This window comes from Mastigoproctus giganteus, chromosome 9 (genome assembly GCF_048544385.1).
Source record: "Mastigoproctus giganteus isolate SK-2022 chromosome 9, ASM4854438v1, whole genome shotgun sequence".
Classification (NCBI taxonomy): Eukaryota; Metazoa; Arthropoda; class Arachnida; order Uropygi; family Thelyphonidae; genus Mastigoproctus; species Mastigoproctus giganteus.
This window is the reverse complement of record NC_143583.1, coordinates 199,994,609-200,017,344: the sequence shown is the minus strand read 5'-3', so window position 1 is coordinate 200,017,344 and position 22,736 is coordinate 199,994,609. Positions and strand designations below refer to the sequence as shown.

At 38.1% G+C, this 22,736-nt stretch overlaps 1 protein-coding gene across 1 annotated transcript in view; it reads left to right on the top strand.

Moving 5' to 3' along the window:
- Nucleotides 1-22,736, top strand: part of LOC150081017 (sodium- and chloride-dependent glycine transporter 1-like) — a 455,858-nt gene that overhangs the window by 278,314 nt on the left and 154,808 nt on the right. Inside the window, exon 12 of the mRNA XM_090380891.1 lies at nt 1,706-1,805. Coding sequence (XP_090237017.1) covers nt 1,706-1,805 — 100 coding nt within the window. The remainder of the gene's footprint in view (nt 1-1,705; nt 1,806-22,736) is intronic.

Sequence of the window (22,736 nt, the reverse complement as noted above, 5' to 3'; positions counted from 1 at the left end):
GAATAAATTCCAAATGGTGTTATGGAAATGAGTATTTTGAATAAATTTTGAGGAGGACGATTGGGCAGATTATATATCCCTTTAATATATATTATATATTAGAGGGATGGTTAAATAAAATTGGTATGAAATTAATAGCAGTTGATCTCTTTCTAATAGTTTACTTGTGTTATCTACTCTCGAGTTAGTGGATAAAATGCATGTCACATAGAAGTTTAAGAAAATCGTGGTACAGTTAACGTTAGTGCATTAGCATTAGTAGAGGCACATGATGCAAGAAAGCAAGCTTATGCAGCATCAACCAAAAAAAAAAAAAAAACTCTCCCATTTCACTCCTCCGTTCATTCCAAATACCTGTCCTGCCCAGCCTTAAATTTATCCACCAATCAACTGCCTGCTGGCTAAAGGCAAACTTCCACACATCTATCCTACATCTGTCTTTCCTCAATTTGAATTTATGCCCTCTCAGGTGATTATTCTGAGCAAGAGGAAGATTCCCATCAGCATTGAGCATGCTCAAACCATTCAAGGCTTTATACACCTCAATCAGATCACCTTGCAGGTGCCTAGTCTCCAGATACTGTAATTTGCAAACTTAAGCCTTTCTTCGTAAGAGCAACCTTTGTTCCATTCACTAATCTTGTTGTCCTTCTCTGTACTCGTTCTAAAATGTTCTCTACATCCTTCTTAAAATGAGGCCTCCAGACCTGTATACAGTACTCAAGGTGTGGCCTGACCATTTCCTTATATAAGGGGATAATCACCTCCTTATCCCTGCTAGAAAAATTCCTGTACATCATTGACAAGACACCATGAGCTACTCTTTCAGACTATCTGCACTGCTCAGAAAACTTCATATCTGTCTGCACAATTACCCCCAGGTCCTTTTCTTTCTCTACCACTGTTAATGTAGTACGACAGAGTTGATACGTTACTCTGGGGTTACTACATCCCATATGTAGTACTTTACATTTATCAATGTTAAACTTAATTTGCCACCTCTCAGCCCATTTGCTCAACTTTTCTAGATCCTGTTGCAGCAGCGTACTGTCATTAGTGTCCTTGAACACCCTGCCAACCTTCATAACGTTTGAAAACTTGAACATTAAGCTTGATATACCATCATCAATATCATTTATAAATACAGAAAACAACAATGGACCCAAATGAACCCTGAGGGACTCCACTAATAACATTAGTCCACGATGAGCAGTGACCATTGATTACCACCATCTGTCTTCTCCCACTCAACCATCCCTTTATCCATAGCAGCAATTTGCCTCCAATGCCACACTGCTCCAATTTGTTCAGCAGTCTTCCATGTGCAAAAGTATCAAAAGCCTTTCTAAGATCTAAATATATAATATCCAAGTTATTCCCTGCATCCAGTTCCTTTGTGACCACATCATAGTATCCAATCAAATTGGTCAGGCAAGACTTTCCCTTAATAAAACCATGCTGTGTCTGAGCTATAACTGAAGTTATAGCTCGGACTATAGATCAGTTATAGCTATAGATCAGTTAATATGACAATTGATAAAAGTAGTTTTTATAAGCAAGATATTCACTATTCACATAATTATATATGTTTTTTTTTTATTATTATTGTAGAGAAGTTTTAGCTTTTGATTTGATTAAAATATAAGAAAAGCACATTAATTGTAATCTGAAAATATAGGCATTATTTTTTATTTATTTTCTGTAGGGTGGAAATTATGTAATAGCAATAATGGATCGCTACGGAGGTGGTCTAGCCTTAATGATTTGTGCCCTCTGTGAAGTTTTTGCCTTCATGTGGGGTTATGGTAGGTGACATTTTCATTTTGTTTGATTTATTTATCACTACAGAGTGTTCCTGAAAGAACCATTCATATCAGAATCTCAGAAATGAAAAAATTAAATTACTATTTATCAGATAAAAGTTGTTCAGGCACATTGATAAGAGTTCTTCTGGTAACCTACATAATCATACAGTTGGGTTATGCAGATTATCAGATAGTAAGTGAGAACAAGTTAGTTAATATACACAGTACATTACATTTCGAGCATGTTAGCAAATAATTATAATTTGTGATTTATAATATAAAAAGAACAGAAAGCAACAAATTAACAAATTTTTATGTGTGAACCAATAACATTTCATTTCTGCCCATCTGCCGTATTGCCCATTCAGTTTCTTCAATCAGACGGAAACAAACAATATCCAATGCTTTAGCTACGATACACAGTATATGTATGGATAGTCTATGACAGGGGTGGCCAACAAGTCAATCGCGGCTTTAATTTCGGCCGATCATGACGAATTTTAAATATATATAAAAAAGTTGATTAGTCAAAATCAAATGTTATTATTATGTGCCCCACTGCATACACTTATTACAAATCCGCTGAACCACGTGACTACTCTTGTCGACACGCAGCCAAAATTGACCCAAAAGGATGATGAATCTCGATTTTTTGAGTTACCACTGTGTAACTCAAAATTCACCAACAAGTGTTAACGAGCAAAAGATTAAATACTTAGTGTTATGGACATAGCTTTCATAATCGTGAATTCCATCAGAGGACAATCTCATCAAAGGAGACTTTTCAAAATGCAACTCAGTGAAAATGAACCAGATCTGATTTTACACACAGATGTGAGCTGTTTGAGTCGGAGTTTTTTTTTTTTTTTTTTTTTTTATGAGAACCCCAAACACGAAAGGTATCAAAACCTATAGTACTTAGTACCGTGCATGGGTTGAAGGAGAAGTATGGGGAGAGGGGGATGCCGGAAACTTTGCTCTGGAGACTAAACATGGGTTTCGCCACTTCAAGCCTCCAGTAAGCAAAGTGGTGGTATTTCACCGGTCGATGAAAGTCATCTACCACCTGAGTAAGTTTCTACAGAGCAAATTTACTCTGTAGAGCAGATTTCGAAATTTGCTGAATGAAAAATATTTGTTGATCAAAGGGGAGATGATAATCAGCAGTCACAAGATATGGAGTGGTTGTGTGACCTGGCTTTTTTGGCAGATTTTACCAGTAAATTAAGTGATCTGAATTTGGAATTACAAGGGGGAAAAAATGTGGGTGACATGATTAGTAATTTTTCTACTTATTATTAGTAGTGGCAAATGATACAAGAAAGCAAGCTTATACAGCATAAGTCAAAAAAAAAAAAAAAAAACCCTTTCCATTTCACCTACCCATCACATCAAACAGTTTTTCTAGTTCTTCCTTGAATTTATTCATGTTATCCACTTCCACAACATCAGACTGAAGTTTATTCCAGCAATCAACTGTCCATTGGCTAAAGGCTACACATCTATTCTGCAACCATTCTTTCTCAGTTTGAATTTATGCTCCCTCATGTTAGTCGCACGAGGGGACATAAAATGAAGAGTATGATAATGTGGGTACAAGCTGTATAGTTGCACATAGTTCAAGAACTAGAGGCTATAAATTCAAATTATGGGTGAAGAGGTTTCTACTGGATTGTAGAAAGTTTTATATTAGCTATCAAGTTGGTAATTATTGGAATAAGTTATTATTTAAGTTGGTAATTATTGGAATAAGATAAAGAGGTGATTATCCCCTTGTATAAGGCAACGGTCAGGCCACACCTTGAGTACTGTATACAGGTCTGGAGGCCTCATTTTAAGAAGGATGTAGAGCTGTTGGAATGAGTACAGAGAAGGGCAACAAGATTAGGGAATGGAAAAAAGGGTTGCTCTTACGAAGAAAGGCCTATGTTTTGCAAATTACAGTGTTTGGAAACTAGGCACCTGCGAGATGATCTGATTGAGGTGTATAAAGCCTTGAATGGTTTCAGCATGCTCAGTGCTAATGGGATTCTTCCTCTTGCTCAGAATAATCAACTGAGAGGGCATAAATTCAAATTGAGGAAAGACAGATGTAGGATAGATGTGCAGAAGTTTGTCTTTAGCCAGCGGGTAGTTGGTTGGTAGAACAGACTTCCATCCTTTTTTGTGGAAGTTGATAGCCTAAATAAATTTAAGGCTGAGCTGGACAGGTATTTGGAATGAACGGAGGGGTGAAATGGGAGCATTTTTTTTTTTTTTTTTGCTGATGTTGCATAAGCTTGATTTCTTGCATCATATGCCTCTACTAATGCTAATGCTAATGCAAAGTTGCCTCCATGGGTGGTTGAGGCTGACATCTTGGGAAAATTTAAAGCTCAGTTGGATAGATTGCCTACGTGAGGAGGGAATCAAACAGGCAATTTATAACTTTTTTTTTTGACTGATACAGCAAAAACCTGAGGCTTACTTACACCATATGGCTGATACTAATAGTAATATTAAGTTTTTGTCGAGAAAGAGTTTAGCACCATTGGTCAAAGTCCATCTCGTTCTTCTCTGAAAATGACAAATCCACTGAGAAAAATAAAGTAAGCCTTTGGATCCTCAGAAGCTGACTGATGGATCCTCCAAGACTGAATAATGGCCAGATTCCTACAGTGGAAAAGCTGTGGATTGCACTGAAATACAGATGACATCTGTCTTCTGCAAGCAAAAGCAAAGGAGTTTGTACTTCCATAGGATGTACTTGATGTTATCTGTATTTTGCCGGAATCCATAATTTTCTACTGGATTGTAGAAAGTTTTATATTAGCTATCAAGTTGGTAATTATTGGAATAAGTTATTATTTAAGTTGGTAATTATTGGAATAAGATAAAGAGGTGATTATCCCCTTGTATAAGGAATTTAGCCATTGTTTAGTCTTGGAGGATCAATCAGTCAGCTTTCAAAGACCTGAAGGCTTACATTTCTCGGTCTTGGGTTTGGCCTTTTTAAAGAAGAATGAGTGGACACCAACCAGTAGTATCCAATTCTTCCTTGCCAAAAGTGTACATTACTATTAGCTGTATGGTGCAAGGAAGCTCTGTGCTTTTAGAAACAGTGACTCCACCTTGCATAACCTATCATTTGAAAGGACAGAAGTGCGATTGGACCTGTCCATGTTACCTTATGGGTAACCAGACCCCATTTCAAACTGTGCTGCTTACTTCCAACTTAGAGGCAATAGCAATCAGACTTATAGTTTGGTTTCTGTTAAAAGTCTGCTCCATCTATTTGCCAACTGGGCCCTTATATTCCACCAGACATTCCTTGATGATCTTATAATGGAATCGCTTCTCCAGTAATTTTTGGTTAGGGATTTCAGTGGGCATAAAATTGTGACTGACGTGAACTGTTAAATGTCAGAATTGTGCCACAGAGGCAGTTGAGACATTAATAGTTTACATCAGCAGCAGGTGTTTTATGTCCATTTTCAATGGACATAAAACACCTGCTCAATAACCTTTAATTTCTAAATGTGTGAACCAACATTTTCTTACACGTGCCTGCCTGTACATCTGTTGTTGATCTTTCTATCTGTTCCCACTGTCTCCTCCCTTTTTGGAAGGTGGAAGAGACTCTGTATGGAAGTGATCACCTCTGTGAAAACTACTACTCTGCTTAGTGGCTTAGTGGGATACTCTGTCTTTCTTTAGGTTATTATGGTGGAAGATCAGTCAGGTTGAGTGAAATGCCTTTCAACATCTGTCATAGTTTGACATTGCTACAATAACTCTGGAACCTGTCAGTGATACAGTGACATACATCACAGAAAATATATTCCATGCAGCTGCAATTGCAATTCAGAAAATATCTACTTGGTTTCCACAATTTCCAAAACTATGGTGGAATGCAAGATGTATAGCAGCAAAAAAAAAAAAAAAAAAAAAAACACACAACGCGAAGCTTTGGAAATATTCTGATATATTATGGCTAATCTCATAGCCTTTAACATTCACATGCCAAAGCATGCTCTGTTTGCCATCAGAGCCAGAAGGAATCATGGATACTCTTATCTGTTATTACCTATTCAACCAACACTAAGGTTGTCTGTCTCAAAATCTAGAAAATATAGGGAAAATACCATCACACCCTTTGTTGATCCTGGAATATAATGTATGCACTATTACAGATCAATTGCAATAACTGGTGGTGCCCTTGGGGAAACATTTTCTAAACACCTCTGCAATGTCATCTTACATCCCAGAGTTTCTGGTCCTGAACAGAGAAATGAAAAACAGGCACTTAATTAAGAGGGTTTTCACTCTTTTATGTGAAATTAAGTGCTTTTTACCTGCATGAGTTAAAAACAACTCTTACTCCTACTAAGGTAAGGGCTGTTGGACCCAATGCATCCATTATGAAATGATTAAGAATCTTTCACCAAAATCAATGGATCACCTGCCCTTTCTGGAGGAGCAGTTTCTGTACTCCCGGTAAGAAGCAATCACCCTTTCCTTTGCTAAGCCAGGAATAGATCCGAATTTCCACCTATCAACCTGTGACTAGCTATTTGTAAAAAAATTTTGGAGAGAATGTTCAGTTCATCTTTTGGACCATCTAATTAGACTGTAAACATCTATCCAAGATGATTTCCTAAAACAAGAACATTTGTCTTTGATTTTTTATGTAGATTAAAGTTCATGACAACTTGAAAATTTGGTATTTTAAAAAACCTTTATAGCCTCACTCTTAGAGTTTGCCCCCTGTTTTTATTAAAAATGTTTTATTCGGTCATTCTTTCCAAGTATGGATAGAATCCGCCCTCTCTAAATTCTTCTGCAAAGAGGAGAGAGTACCTCAAGGATCAGTTTTAAATGTTACCCTTTTTGCCATAAAAGTAAATTCCATTACCGAGCAACTTCCTCCAACCATAAACAGTGCCCTATTCATTGATGACTTTAGCATACTTTCACAGTCATGCAACATGAGAGTCATTAAAAGACAATAGCAAGATTCCATTAATTCTTGGGCAGTAACTAATGGCTTCAGGTTTTATTCACAAAAAGACCATTTGTGTACATTTTTGTCAAAGTGCCTTCTTCATCCTGAACCGGACAGAATGTTATTTCAATAGAACCAAACAAATTTTTGGGGCTCGTATTTAATAAAAAGTTGACTTTTCTTGACCGAATCTATCAACTCCTTACAAAGTGCACAAGAGATTTGAACATTCTCCTTACTGTCTTCTCCACTTCTTGGAGTGTGGACCTGTACACCTTACTATATATCTACCATGAACATCTGCATATAAACTAGATTGCAGATATACATCTGCCGAAAAAATGTACCATTTGATGCTGGATCCCATCCATACTGCTACTGGAGCATTTCAAACACCTCATGTCCAGAGTCTCTACGTGGAATCAAATGAAGCATTGTTGTCTGACATAAGCAGATGTCTCTAAACTGTGTATGCAAACAGAAATCCCTGCCAGACCATCCCACATGGACACCCCTTTTTGAGGTTAAACTTATATAACACCCTTTTGGTATCCATGTCCAAAAGCTACTCTCAAACTTGCATGGTGCATAAGGTTGTCCTATCACCAAGGCAATCCATTTCACCCTTGCTTGTGACTTCTCTCTTAAGATCTAGGTGAAGTCTGATATCCCGTCTCTCTACCTGCTGCTCTATTCAGTACACCCAGCTGAACACTCTGTTTTCTTGGCAGTTCATGCAGAGTACAAAGTGAACATTACTTGTTGGATCTGCCGCCCTCTTTTCAGGCAACGTTACCTGAACTGATTCCTCATGAGTGCAGTACACTGAGGAGCTGCACACTATAGACTTAGCCTTGAATCCCATAAGCACTTACCTGTATATTTTATTATATATAAATATTCTTTAAGTACATTACATTACATTACAGGCTATAGCAACAATGAGGTACACTGCTCATCCAGTTCTGTGTTGGGTATAGCAGAAGATATACTCTGTGAATATGAATTTGATATCTGTTTCTGCCAGTTCCCTAGTCATATTGAAATTAGGGAAAATGATTTGGCTGATAACAGAGCCAACTCAGCAGTTGCCACATATAATCTTAGCCTGTCAGTCTACATTGCAGATGTGCCAAAATAAAATAAAACCAAACCAAACCAAATCTGTCAGTCTACATGCAAATAGACATGATAAGATACACTCTAAATGACAAGACCTATGGAATGGACATGCTACAAATAAATTACATCACATAAAGCCTGCAATCAAACCATGGCAATCTAGTCGTCATAGGAATGACAAAGAGGAAGTTATTTTAGCTCAACTCCACATTGGACACAGTGTATATCTTATGCATTCTTTTCCACTGAGGGCTGATGATCTTCCTCTGTGTGAGTATTATGATATCATTTTAAGCATTAGACACATTCTTATTGAATATTTGTATTTTATTTGTGAACGAATTTTGTTTTTTACTCAACATTTGTGTTTTTTTAGCTTTTGACTGTCTGACAGAGCCTTATACACTTGGTCAGATTTTATCCCACCATGATAGTATTTTAGAAATTTTAAAATTTTTAAAAACTACTGTGTAAATATATGCCACATTATATAATTTTGAATTTTACATTATATATATACATTTTTACTCATACAGTAGACTCTCGATTTTCCTGGATAGATGGTAAAAAAAAAATTCCCGGATAATCGATTTCTTGGTTAATCCAAAAATACAGTAAGTCCCTGACATGTGTAAGAGATATGTTCCAGGACTTCTTACGTAAGTCGAGTTTTACATAACTCGAGAATGAATAATAAAATATTGTTACTATATCCCTGATATGCCAAAATTGCAAAAACCACATAATATCCTCAGAATGAAGAAAAATAGTTATATATTTTTAATTAGTTCAATTAAAAACTTTATCTGGGGACAGTGGTGAAGTAGCCAGAGTGGCAGATAAGAAAAAAAACATAAAAGGAAGAAAAAATACATGTTATTGTACTGTAAAAACCATAAAAACTTGGTTATTATAGTTGACTTCATTGGTGCCGATCACTTCACCGCTTCTTGTATTCTGTCTTTCTCCTTTATGATTGTGTAATCATAAAGGAGAAAGACAGAATACAAGATTTGTCATTGTTGCCACTGACAAATCTGAATTCCACGTGATACTTGTTAATGTTTGGCCATTTTTTCATACATCCTTATTATTTTAATTTTCTGATCCAACTCAATTGCTTTTCTTTCTTGATAGATTTACTAGTACTGCTGTCACTTATTCTCTTAGTTGGCACCAAAATAATGGTCAAAATTAAATTTTCTCAAAAGAACTTGAGAGCGTTAAGGCAAAAACTCCCTATTGTCACCCCACACGAGCTCACATTTTACTAAAGCACATTTCTGGAGGTCACTGCCAAAAAACAATAAACACAATTTGCACTTTCCATGTTTTTGGGCTTTTCGGTTAGTGCAATTCATTATAAACGGGTAGTAAACTCGATCTTATTGCATTTGTGAAAATACCAATAGCTGGAATTCTGTGGGTTTTTACCAGTGGTGTATTTGGGCCGGAACGACGTTCTGGTACTTTTTTCTAAATGTCATAATAGAAAATGATTAAATTTATACACCTGATATTATGAAACAATGGCATAATCAAAGGGAAGGGAGAAATATCTATTTTACCCATAACTATTAAAAATATATATTAATAGTAATCTTTAAAATTAATAGATTTCTTTAAAAATTTATTTAAAAACAAAAATATAAATTTCGTAATGAAACTTGAACGTTTCTTACTAAAGTGCAATGTGTTAGATAAAGAGATCCAACGAATGAGATATACTGTGATGCATGTGAATGCTGCATTTTGATTCGGCATTAGCTGAATGCTAGAACTGGTTGTTCTATGAACCGTGAGTCTGAAGTCTGATTCAGTTACTGTACAGTCGATGTGACGTTATCATATAGTCTTCTGGAGAACGAGTGTTCCAGTACTATTTTTTTTACTAGCGTTCCAGTACTATTTTTTTTTTAGCAATACACCTCTGGTTTTCACGTTATTATGGTGAAATGTATGTCCCCTTCACTGAAATCTTCAGTCATATAAAAATATATATAAATAATGGAACATAAGTCGGGGACTTACTGTATCGAAAAATGTTCAGCAACCTAAGTAAAAAGTATGGCAATAGATAAAAAACAAAAAAACTTACCACGCACTACTCACATGTTCAATATGATGCTTCCCTTTATTTTTTTACGATGTCACATATGGTTTGGTCACCAACATTATAATGGTATTTAAAGATTTAACCGATTCACCATTTTCAAACTTTTGAGTAATTTCAAGTTTTTGTTTAATTGAAAGCACGACTCTTGCGTTTGCCCATCATTTTCACGATTTCTAAACAAAAAATTAAAAAAAGTTAGTATAAAAAAAAATTCCGACATCCCTCCCCTCAGGGGCTCACATCTGATGAGTGTGGGCTTGGCACACCCAGGGTCCTGAGCTGGATATCATCATTCTTCTCTTTCTTGGTGATTCCTTTGTACTTCTCTCTCTCTCTCTCTCTCTCTCTCTCTCTCTCTCTCTCTCTCTCTCAGGATAACTTGGGAATTTTTTTTGGCTGGTGCACCATAACCTTCCACCATATGGCTAATAATAATAATAAAATTAAATTAAAACAAAACAAAAACTTTTCCTTTTGGTGCAATGGAACATAACAATTGACACGATGCACTAAAACAAACTAAACATTTGTCTCTCTTTTTTTTTCTTCTTTTTTTTTTTTTTTTTTTTTTTTTTTTGAGCGGCGGATGTGAAGACAGCAGGGATTGCAAGATAATAAGTACACTAATCTCCAAATGACGACATAACGCCGCTTCTTGTCGTTTATTTACGACTTGCAAAACATCTGTTTATACCTATTTTAGTTATTACTTGAATTTTATGATTTCTGGTTGATTTTTTATTTTTATTATTTTTTTTAATTTGGAGTCTTGAAGTGTCTCGGTTAATCCGCTTCCCAGTTAATCTGATCACGGTAAATTGAGAGTCTGCTGTATTTATTATATTTAGCATTAGCATTAGTTGAGGCACATGATGCAAGAAAGCAAACTTATATAGCACCAGCCAAGAAAAAGAAATCTTCTAATTTCACCCATCCACTCGATCCAAATGTTTGTCTAGTTCTGCCTTGAATCTATTTAAGCTATCAACTTCTGCAACGACAGATGGAAGTTTGTTCTAGCAATCAACCACACACTGGCTAAAGGCAAACTTCTGCACATCTAACTGTCTTTCTTCAATTTGAATTTATGCCCTCTCAGGCATAAATTCAATTGCTCCTATTCTGAGCAAGAGGAAGAATCCCATCAACATTGAGCATGCTCCATCCATTCAAGGCTTTATACACCTCAAACAGATCACCTCACAGACACCTAGTCTCCAGACACTGTAATTTGCAAAACTTATGCCTTTCTTCATAAGAGCAACCCTTTGTTCCATTCACTAATCTTTTTGCTCTTCTCTGTACTCGTTCCAACAGCTCTACATCCTTCTTAAAACGAGGCCTCCAGAGGTAGTACAGTGTGACCCTGCTCTATCTAGTAGAGCTTTCACTACACTATTCTTATGCTGCCCAGCTTGTGCTGAACTATGATGGGTGTACTGGCCTCTGCACATAGGTTTTTTAAACACTGAAGTTTTAAGCCTAGGGCCTATCCTAGAGACCAGTACATCCAAGAATGGAAAGGTACCTCCTGTCTCCACCTCTGAGGTAAATTGTACAAATTGGGAGAAGCTATTAAGCCAATGGAGTGCATCATCCTCTCTCCCCTTCTGGACCACGGTGAAGGTATCATCAACATACCTTTTCCATTTCTTTATGGGAAACTGATATCCACTAAAAACCCTATCCTCTAACCCCTCCATGGCCAAATTGGCCACGATGGCACTAATGGGAGATCCCATGGCTGTACCGTGAATCTGTTTGTACATAACACCTTGGTACACCATAGTGGTGCTGGCCAGACAAAGTTCCACACCAGAACAAATATCTTCTACATTTAAAAGTGACCTATTACCCAAAGAGACATCATTACTCAAAGCTTTTCTAACACAATATATTCCATGTTTAATTGGAATGCATGTGAATAGTGACACCACATCAAAAGAAATCATGCTCTCATTTAAATCTTTCACAAAACTCACAAATTCTTTACTGTCTTTTATGACATAGTTGGACTGGCCCACTGTAGGCGAAATCAATTTAGCCAAATACCCTGATAAAGCATATGTGGGTCTTCCTATAAATGATACAATAGGTCTGAGTGGGACTTCTGTCTTATGAGTTTTTGGAAGTCCATAAAACCTAGGGAGTTGACATCCAGTAACATGTAAGAACCAAAAGGTCTCCCTGGAAATCTTCTCTGCCTTTAACCAAGCCTGTACCAGTTTATTAGCGCGGCGCTCTAGGCCAACCAACGGGTTTCTCTGAGTAACTTTATACGTATTATCGTTCTGTAAAAGGTCCATTGCTTTTTTGTGATAGTCTTCTTTGTTTAGGACAACCGTCGATCTGCCCTTGTCCGCAGGTAAAACCACAAATCCATCGTCTTTTCTCAGTTCATTCAAGGCTTTTCTTTGACTAAAGTTAAGATCCGGAGTTACTTTCTTTTACCTGGCTCAAAATAGCGGCAGATTTCACCCGGATCTCATTAGCTAGGGCCTCCGGTAGCTTGCTGATGGCCCGTTCAATGCCTGGATCTCATTAGCTAGGGCCCAGAGGCCCTAGCTTTGAGATTCTAGTGAAATCTGCCGATAATACAGAAGACAGAAGTCCCACTCAGACCTATTATCATTTATAGGAAGCCCCACATATGCTTTGTCAGGGTATTTGGCTAAATTGATTTCGCCTATAGTGGGCCAATCCAACTATGTCATAAAAGACAGTAAAGAATTTGTGAGTTTTGTTAAAGATTTAAATGAGAGCATGATTTCTTTTGGTGTGGTGTCACTATTCACATGCATTCCAATTAAACATGGAATATATTGTGTTAGAAAAGCTTTGAGTAATGATGTCTCTTTGGATAATAGATCACTTTTAAATGTAGAGGATATTTGTTCTGGTGTGGAACTTTGTCTGGCCAACACCACTATGGTGTACCAAGGTGTTATGTGCAAACAGGTTCACGGTACAGCCATGGGATCTCCCATTACTGCCATAGTAGGCCAATTTGGCCATGGAGGAGTTAGAGGATAGGGTTTTTAGTGGATGTCAGTTTCCCCTAAAGAAATGGAAAAGGTATGTTTATGATACCTTCACCATGGTCCAGAAGGGGAGAGAGGATGATGCACTCCATTGGCTCCCAATTTATACAATTTACCTCAGAGGTGGAGATAGGAGGTACCCTTCCATTCTTGGATGTACTGGTCTCTAGGATAGTCCGTAGGCTTAAAACTTCAGTGTTTAAAAAACCTATGTGCAGAGGCCAGTACACCCATTATAGTTCAGCACAAGCTGGGCAGCATAAGAATAGTGTAGTGAAAGCTCTACTAGATAGAGCAGGGTCACACTTTACTACCTCTGAGGACAAAGAATGTGAAATTAGACGAGTCACAGCAGACCTTAGAAAATGCAGATACCCCCAGAGGATCATAGACAGATTTAGTAGAGGAATAGGGTCCAACTGTCAGGAACTGTTTGTTCCTGTGGCTACCGCATACATTCCTTACTATCCGGGCCTTACTGAGCATCTTGCTAGAGTTTTGCGGGGTTATAAAGCACGCTGTGTGCAGTTTCCCGGGCGGAGGTTGCACACAGTGTTGTCTCAGGTAAAAGACCCAATAGCAAAGGACCTGAGTAGTGGAGTAGTATACAGGATAAAATGCCCGGATTGTGGGGAATGTTATGTGGGCGAGACAAAACGACGGCTCAAAAATCGTCTGGGGAAACATGCAAATGCTATAAAAACCGCTGATTATAATAAGTCTGCTGTGGCTGGCCGAACATTTTTGGGAGAAGCAGCATCAAATCTCCCCAGAGGATGCGGTTTTGTGGATCGAGTGCATGGGTTCTGGAACCGTAAATGGCTCGAGAGCCTACGAATCTGTTCATCCAACCACAATATTATGAATAGGGACAAAGGTATGCGTATGCATCCTCTGTTTGAAACTATCGTCTCCTAAGTACGGATGAACGGTTTTGCTTGACACGTTCCCGAGCTGTTTCCGCTTCCAGTTCAGACCATGCGCCGACTGAACCACGTGTATAAGTACCGTGAGCCTGTTATATAAGGATGTGCTGCAGGAAGTTTTGTTACTGCTGAGGAAGGAAGCCGATGCTTCCAAAAGCTCCAGATTTTTATCGATTTTAATCCGGTTTATTTTAGCGTATTTTATCGCAAGGATTTCATCATAGTTTTAATGTTTTTTTACAATGTACATAATTTAATTTAATATAATAGCAGTTTTTGTAAATATTTATTTTATTTTATTTTATTTGTAAATATTTTAGTTACAGTAAAATACTTATATTTTCATGTTTGGTGTATGAGTCTATTTATTGCTAAAATATGAATTTGCCCAACCTCAGAGGCCTTTTTCAGGACAACCTTCTTACCGTCTGCAAACTTGGACATTAATCCTAATATACCATCATCAAAGGCCTCCATAGCCAAGTGGTCAAGAGCCGGAGTGCAGTGGCACACGCTCTTTGAGTAGACCGGGGTTCAAGCCCCTGACTGCTAAATACGGTCGATCTGCCAACCCGCACTGGACCAGCGTGGCAGATTATGGTCCATTTCCCTCAGCATGACTTGTTGAGGAGGCTTCCATCCTGCAGTGGGTTGATAATGGCAGCAATTTACTTTTTTTACTTTTTACCATCATCAATATTAATAAATACAGAACACAACAATGGACCCAACACTGAATGCTGGGGTACTCTACTAATAAAATTAGTCCATGAAGAGCAATGTCCATTGATTACCACTCTCTCTCTTCTCTTTGGCTGATGCTGTATATGCATCAGCTGAAGAAAAAAAAAAAAAAAAAACCCTTCCCATTTCACCCATCGTCACTCCACATGTTTGCATACTTCAGCCTTAAATTTATTTAAACTATCAACTTCCACAACAACAGATGGAAGTCTGTTCTAGCAATCAACTATCTGCTGGCTAAAGGCAAACTTCTGCACATCTATTCTCAACTGTCTTTCCTCAATTTGAATCTGTGCCCCCTCAGATTTTTAATCTGAGCAAACGGAAGTATCCCATCATCATTGAGCCTGCTCAATGCTGACGGGTTTATGATGTATACCAATTTTTTTTTTTTATTGTTTTTTGAGGTGTGACCTAAAAATAGGTAACCATATCAAAATATTAAGTCATATTACTTGCTGTTGTGGTGTCTCCGTAGCCAGGTGGGCAGGAGCAGCAGTGTGTAGCACACGCTTCTTAATTAGACCTAGGTTCGAGCCTGTGACCAACAAATACGGAGGATGCAGAAAGGTCCGGGAATGACCACCGCATACCCCCGGAGCAATATGGCCTTAGTTGCTAATGCTCCTAAAAACCAAATTACAAACAAGCAATTACTTGCTGTTGTATATTATGTATATTATGAGAACGTTCACTGGAAGCAAATGATGGAATAAAAACACCACTCTCGGGCAATTTTGAAATTCTTCAATTTAAAAATGCAATAAACAGTTTAGTCTCCTGTGATGAAGTCAGTTCCTGCTGTATGATTGCATTACTAATTTCAGTGGATTACAAGTAAAGACACACAAAAAAATTCAGGAACGATTGTTGAGCTGACTAAACTGATTAAGTTTGGAATTAGAGCTCTATTGTGGTGAACAAATATCAGTGGCATGTGCTGAAAAGCTCAATGCTCAAAACCTTGTGTACTGAATTACACATTCAGAACATTCCCACATATCTTTATCACATGTTACTTCAGTAATAATTCTGTTATTGAAGGAGCAATCAATATCCTGAAAAGGTTAGCTGTAACTAATAACCACTCTGTATACCTCAAGTTACACTTCCAGAGACAGCATATAATTTGGTTGACCTGTTGTATGAGATCATAATGCATTTTAAAAAGTGTGTGAAGTGCCACCTGTTCTTTTCTAAACATCTCAAAACTGAGAACATCTGACCTGATTTCAGCAGTGCTATGAAGCATGTCCTTCCAAATGTCAGCAGTTAACTCAATGATGCTGTTCTTTAACTCTTCAAGTAAGTGTGGATTGTCCATAAATAGCTGCTTTTTAAGATATCCCACATAAAAATATTAGGAGAGGTAAGGCCTGGTAATCCTGCACAACTACAGGCATATGCAGTGCTATCGCATATGTGCCTGTAGTTGTGCTATCTTCTTCGAAATACTCTATCTGACATTCCCCATCATTCCCTTGGTTTGTAAACCTCTAAAATGATTCCAGATATTGGGTATCGTCTGTTTCTCTAAAGAAGAAAATAAGGCTGGTGATCATGGCGCAGCCTACATCAGCTTTCATGAAATGGAATAGTGCCTCAAGCATGTGGGTTTTCGGTTGCCCAAACCTTCATTTGTTAACTATTAGCATATTAGCTTAAGTGGAACTGTGTTTCATCCATGAAGAATGGATCACCAGACCTTAACCTCTCCTAATATATAGTAAAGGGAAAATCATGTTTAACAAATCAGGTTAGCTATTTTGACAGGGTCATCATGAGCTAGATTTAGGGAATAATTTCAACATTATTTATTCAGATTTCAGCAAAGCATTTTACTCATTCCCACATAAGCGGTTACTTTATAAGCTGGAACAGGTTGGAATCATAGATAAAATCATTAGATGGATAGCAGGATGGCTTCAAGGAAGAAGGCAGAGAGTTGAGGTAAATGGTTATTCCTCAGATTGGGTTAATGTAAAAAGTGGGATTCCCCAAGGATCAGTATTGGGACCACTGTTGTTTTTGATTTTCTTACATGGCATCGATTGAAGGGATAGAGGGCATGATATCTAAATTTGCAGATGATGTAAACATTCCTAGAGTAGATAATGATCACCACCAAGCAGAGTTTATTTAGAGTGACCTAGATAGACTTCAGGGATGGTGAGAAAAGTGGCAGCTATGCTATAATTCATCAAAATGCAAGGTCTTACACCTCGGGAACACATCTCTATCGGTAAGGATATCTGATCCACAGGTTGGACAAGTTTTGCAGCTCCCGCGAATGCTCAAGTTTTTAATCATATTTAGCTGTTTCATGACTTAATTGTTATATTAAATTATTTTCTATAAGTAGCTTATAGACCTAGTCAAGCTCCCTGGTTTATTTTGAATTTAGATTGCATGATTTTGAAAGTAATTAATACCTAGTGTCCATTGATTTACCGTTCATAACTTGCCGCCATTGTTATACAATACAACGTATACCCCGAACTAGATAACGTAAGGTTTAACATAAAACTAGATAGAGAGTATAGTAATATCAATTAATCAGTAAAATTTACAAATCTTAAATTTCATTGTCAATTAGATTGTACTTTTTAACTAAACACATATGACGATCTAGTTTTTACAAATGTAACATTAGGGGCTCACATCTGGAGAGTACGGGCTTGGCAAACCCAGGGTCCTGAGCTGGATATTATCATTCTTCTCTTTCTTGGTGATTCCTTTCTGCTTCTCTCAGGGTAACTTGGGATTTTTTTTTTTTTTTTTTTTGGCTGGTGCAGCATAAGCCTCGGGCTTCCTTGCACCATATGGCTAATAATAAAAATAAAAATAATAATAATAAATTAATACATATAACTTGACAGGAGATAAGTAAGTCATATAACGTAACTCCGAGATAATATTCGATACAGAAATGCAGTACATATATATATATAGTGTTATAACTGCATTGGGATATAAGTTTAGGGTTATATTTTGTAATGGAATTTTATTGGAAATTGAATAGAAATCATGATTCAGACAAGAGCAGCAAAGCAAAAGGCTGAAAATAATGGGAGTGCTGTGACTCAGGGGAGAACTAAGGGGGCAATTGCCCTCTGAATCGCAACCTTTTCAAATGCAATGCTTGTTTGATGTTTATGGAGCAATCAGGAATGAGACATAATATTGCCAAGGGAGAATGTCTTTGTTGTGCACGATGTAAGAAGTGTGAGGAAATCACGTGCCGACTCAGCATTGTATGGGCCCATATGAGAGCTTGAAGGACAGGGACTTGAATGCTCTCGAAGGATTTAAATTGAGGGGCCCATCAGGTTCTCAGCTACCCACATCAATGCCAGAGCTTGCATTTGAAAATCGCGCAATACAACAGCAACCCCCAAGGCAAAATGCACTGGTTCCAAAGGAACTAGTTGTTGTTGGTGAATCTGTTGTCATAGAAACGGGGAACATATTTTGCAAAAAGGATAGGTGGAACAGGACCAGGGTATGTCTGCCAGGGGCAAAAGTTGATAATGTTGTAGAGCAGATATCATCTTTTTTTTCAGGGCACAAAAGAGAAAATTGTTGTACATGTTGACACCAATGATATTAAGAGTAGAAGAATGGCAGAATTACTTAAAAAGTACAGGTAAATATTGAAAAAAAGCTGGGAGTTAGGGTTGAATTTGAAAGTGTCTACAATTCTGCCCAGACACGATAGGAGTGAGTATATGATGAGAGCCTTGTCGATCAATTCAGCCCTGGAGAAATTGTGCGAGGATCAAGGGGAAGAATTTTTCTCGGCCTGGTCTGTGCTTGTTAACAGGAGAGACTGCTTCTACAGGGATGGGATACACTTAAATAGAAAGGGTGCAAGAATATTTGCTGATGCTATCGAGGCAGAGTTAGGTGTGTCGGAAAACTGCTAGCTTGGGAGGATACACAGACTAATAGATTAACAGTAGCCGCTGTCAGAGGTGAAACTGATTCTTGCACTGCTTCTATTGAAATGAGCAGCAGCCTGGAAAACAAGGTGTAGGAGATTCCAGAGAATGCTGGGAGTAATTGCGGAACAAATAAATACGTGGGCTGTGTTAGAAGAGCTAAGAATAGAAACAGGTGCATGTATACTTGTGTGTACACCAATGCTAGGAGTGTGGTAAATAAATTTAATTAATTTGAGATGTTGGTCAAAAATTCAAAGGTACATATTGTTGGGGTAACCAGAGACGTGGTGTCACACAGATATAAGGAAAGCAGAACTGGAATTTGGGGGAGTACAATGTGTAAAGAAAGGAGAGACAGGATAGGAAGGAGAGGAGGGGTTATGCTATTGGTTAAGAAACACATGAAATCCAAGGAAGTATAGCTAGTTGATATAGTTGAGTCAGTTAGGTGTGACAAAACACTGGGAAAGAAAATTGAGAGTAGGAGTGTGTTATAGGCCTAATGACTCTGATGGGTATAAAAAAACAACTGTACAGGGAAATAGAGTGGGCCAATATATCAGAGTGTCTTTTCCAGACTAGGGGATTTTCCAGATATTGATTGGAATTTGTGGGTTGGTCACTCACACGCTAGCAAGGCTTTTGTGGATTTATTGAATGATTGTTTTCGACAGCAGCATGTTCGGGAGGCAACTAGAGGGAGTAACCCAGGGGCTCGCATCTGATGAGTATGGGCTTGGCACACCCAGGGTACTGATCTGGATATCATCATTCTTCTCTTTCTTGGTGATTCCCTTCTACTTCTGATTCGTGTTTTCTCTCTCTGTCTCAGGGTAATTCAGAATTTTTTTTTTTTGGCTTGTGCAGCATAAGCCTCAGGCTTCCTTGCACCATATACTAATAATAATAATAATAATAATACTCTTGATCTGATTATCAGTAGTGATTCTTCATGCATTAAGGATCTGCAGAGAAAGGAACCACTAAGTGGCAGCGATCACAGTGTGCTGAAGTAGTATTTACTCAAAGAGGTAATTACCATCAGGGGTAATTACCATCAGGAAAGGTTTTTGCTTTCATAAAGGTGACTACTGTGGTCTGACACAGTATTTAAATTCTATATGGTGGGTCCAACAGATGATGTTACCAACAGTAAAGACAAAACGGAAAGCATTCAAAGAATTAATCTTAGCAGCTACTAGGCTCTTCATACCAACTAAGAAATATTGTTCAAGACTTAGGATGTCAGACGAACTAATTAGACATGTAGCAGAGAAAAAAAAATGCATGCGATACATATAAATTAACATGTGACACAAGAAGCCTGTGATAGATATAAGCTGGTCTATAATTAAGTCACAAAGGAGGTTAGGCAGCAAAGGCAGATTTCAAGAAATCTTTGGCAAAGGATGCAAAGAAAAACAGCAAAGAGTTCTTTACTTATGTAAACTCTAGAAGGAAGGGGATGAATCAGATTGGTCCACTTAATATCAATGGTTCAACTGTTGATGATCCTGCTCGGGTAGCTAACAAACTAAATTAAAATTTTGCATCTACTTCACACATAAGGGGTTATTTACTGAGGGTAATGCCAGAGGTGAATTAAACTCGGGCAGTAAGCTAGATAATATTTTAATAACTGAGAGTAAAGTGGAGAAGGAATTGTTGAAGATAAACATAAGAAAGGCACCTGGAGTGGATGGAATATATCCAGTTATATTAAAGGAGGCAGCAAGGGAAGTAAGCAAACCCTTATCCATAATTATGAGAGTTTCATTGGACTCAGGGGAGGTACCCATGGACTGGAGATGTGCAAATGTGACCCCAATCCACAAAGGAGGATCAAAGGGGGAGACAGGTAATTACAGACCTGTTAGTTTAACTTCTGTTCCTGGGAAATCAATGGAGGAACTAGTTAAAGAAGCATTCCAGGATCATCTAGACAAGACTTCGGTTATGATGTGGTCACAAAGGAACTGGATGCAAAGAATAATTTTGATAGCCTATATTTGGATTTTAGTCTTTTGATACTATTGCACATGGAAGACTGCTGCACAAATGGGAGCCGTGTGGCATTGGAGGCAAATTGCTGCTATGGATAAAGGGATGGTTGAATGGGAGAAGACAGAGAGTGGCAATCAACAGAGCAGTGGACACTGCTCTTCATGAACTAATGTTATTAGTGGAATCTCCCAGGGTTCAGTGGTGGGTCCATTGTTTTTTTTTCTGTATTCGTTAAAGATATTGATGAAGGTTATATATCAGACTTAATGTCCAAGTTTACAGAAGACGATATGAAGGTCGGCAGGGTTGTTAATGACAGTATGCTACTGCTGCAACAGGATCTAGAAAAGTTGAGGAGATAGGCTAAGAGGTGGCAACTGAAGTTTAACATTGACAAATTGTAATGTACTGCATATGGGAAGCAGAATCCCCAGAGTAACGTATGAACTGGGTGGTACTACACTGACAATTGTAGAGAGTGAAAAGGACCTGGGGATAATTGTGCATCCAGATTTGAAGTTTTCTAAGCAGTGCACACGGTCTGCAAGAGTAGCTCATAGTGTCTTGTCAAAGATATACAGGAATTTTTCTAGTAGAAATAAGGAGGTGAATAGCCCCTTGTATAGGGCAATGGTCAGGCCACAGATTGAGTACTGTATACAGGTCTGGAGGCCTCATTTTAAGAAGGATGCAGAGCTGTTGGGATGAGTACAGAGACGGGCAACAAGATTATTGAATGGAACAAAGGGTTGCTCTTACGTAGAAAAGCTTAGGTTTTGCAAATTACAGTGTCTGGAGACTAGGCACCTGCAAGGTGATCTGATTTAGGTGTATAAATCCTTGATCGGTTTGAGAATGCTGATGGGATTCTTCCTCTTGCTCAGAGTAATCGCCTGAGAGAATATAAATTCAAATTGAGGAAAGACAGTTATAGGATGGATGTGTGGAAGTTTGCCTTTAGCCAGCGGGTGGTTGATTGCTGGAACAAACTTCCATCTGTCGTTGTAAAAGTTGATAGCTTAAATAGACTCAAGGCAGATCTAGACAAACATGTGGAGTGAGTGGCGGGGTTAAATGAGAAGGGTGTGTTCTTTTGTGGTTTTTTTTTTTTTTTTTTTTGGCTGATGATTTATAAGCTGGGTCCATTGTTGTTTTCTGTATTTATTAATGATATTTTAGCATTAGAAAAGGTACATGATGCAAGAAAGCAAGCTTATATAGCATCAGCCAAAAAAAACCGCATTATTTCAACCATTCCCTCACTCCAAATGTTTGTCAAGTTCTGCCTTGAATCTATTTAAGTTATCAACTTCTACGACAGATGGAAGTTTGTTCCAGCAATCAACCACCTGCTGGCTAAAGGCAAACTTCCACACATCTAGCCTACAACTGTCTTTCCTCAATTTGAATTTATGCCCTCTCAGGCTTATTCTGAGGAAGAGGAAGAGTCCCATCAGCATTGAGCATGCTCAAACCATTCATGGCTTTATACACCTCAATCAGATCACCTCACAGATGCCTAGTCTCCAGACACTCTAATTTGCAAAACTTAAGCCTTTCTTCATAAGAGGAATCCTCTGTTCCATTCACTAATCTTGTTGCCCTTCTCTGTACTCATTCCAACAGCTCCACATGCTTCTTAAAATGAGGCCTCCAGACCTGTATACAGTACTCAAGGTGTGTCCTGACCATTGCCTTATACAAGGGGATAATCACCTCCTTATCCCTGCTATAAAAATTCTTGTATATCATTGACAAGACACCATGAGCTACTCTTGCAGACTGTATGCACTGCTCAGAAAACTTCATATCTCCTTGCACAATTACCCCCAGGTCCTTTTCATTCTCTACCACTGACAGTGTGGTACCACAGAGTTATTATTATTAGCGATAGGGTGCAAGGAAGCCTGAGTCTTGTGCTGCACCAGCATAGAGAAGAATGATGATATCCAGCTCAGGACCCTGAGTGTGCCAAGCCCATACTCACCAGATGTGAGACCCCGGGGTAATTTGATACATTACTCTGGGATTACTGCTTCCCATATGTAGT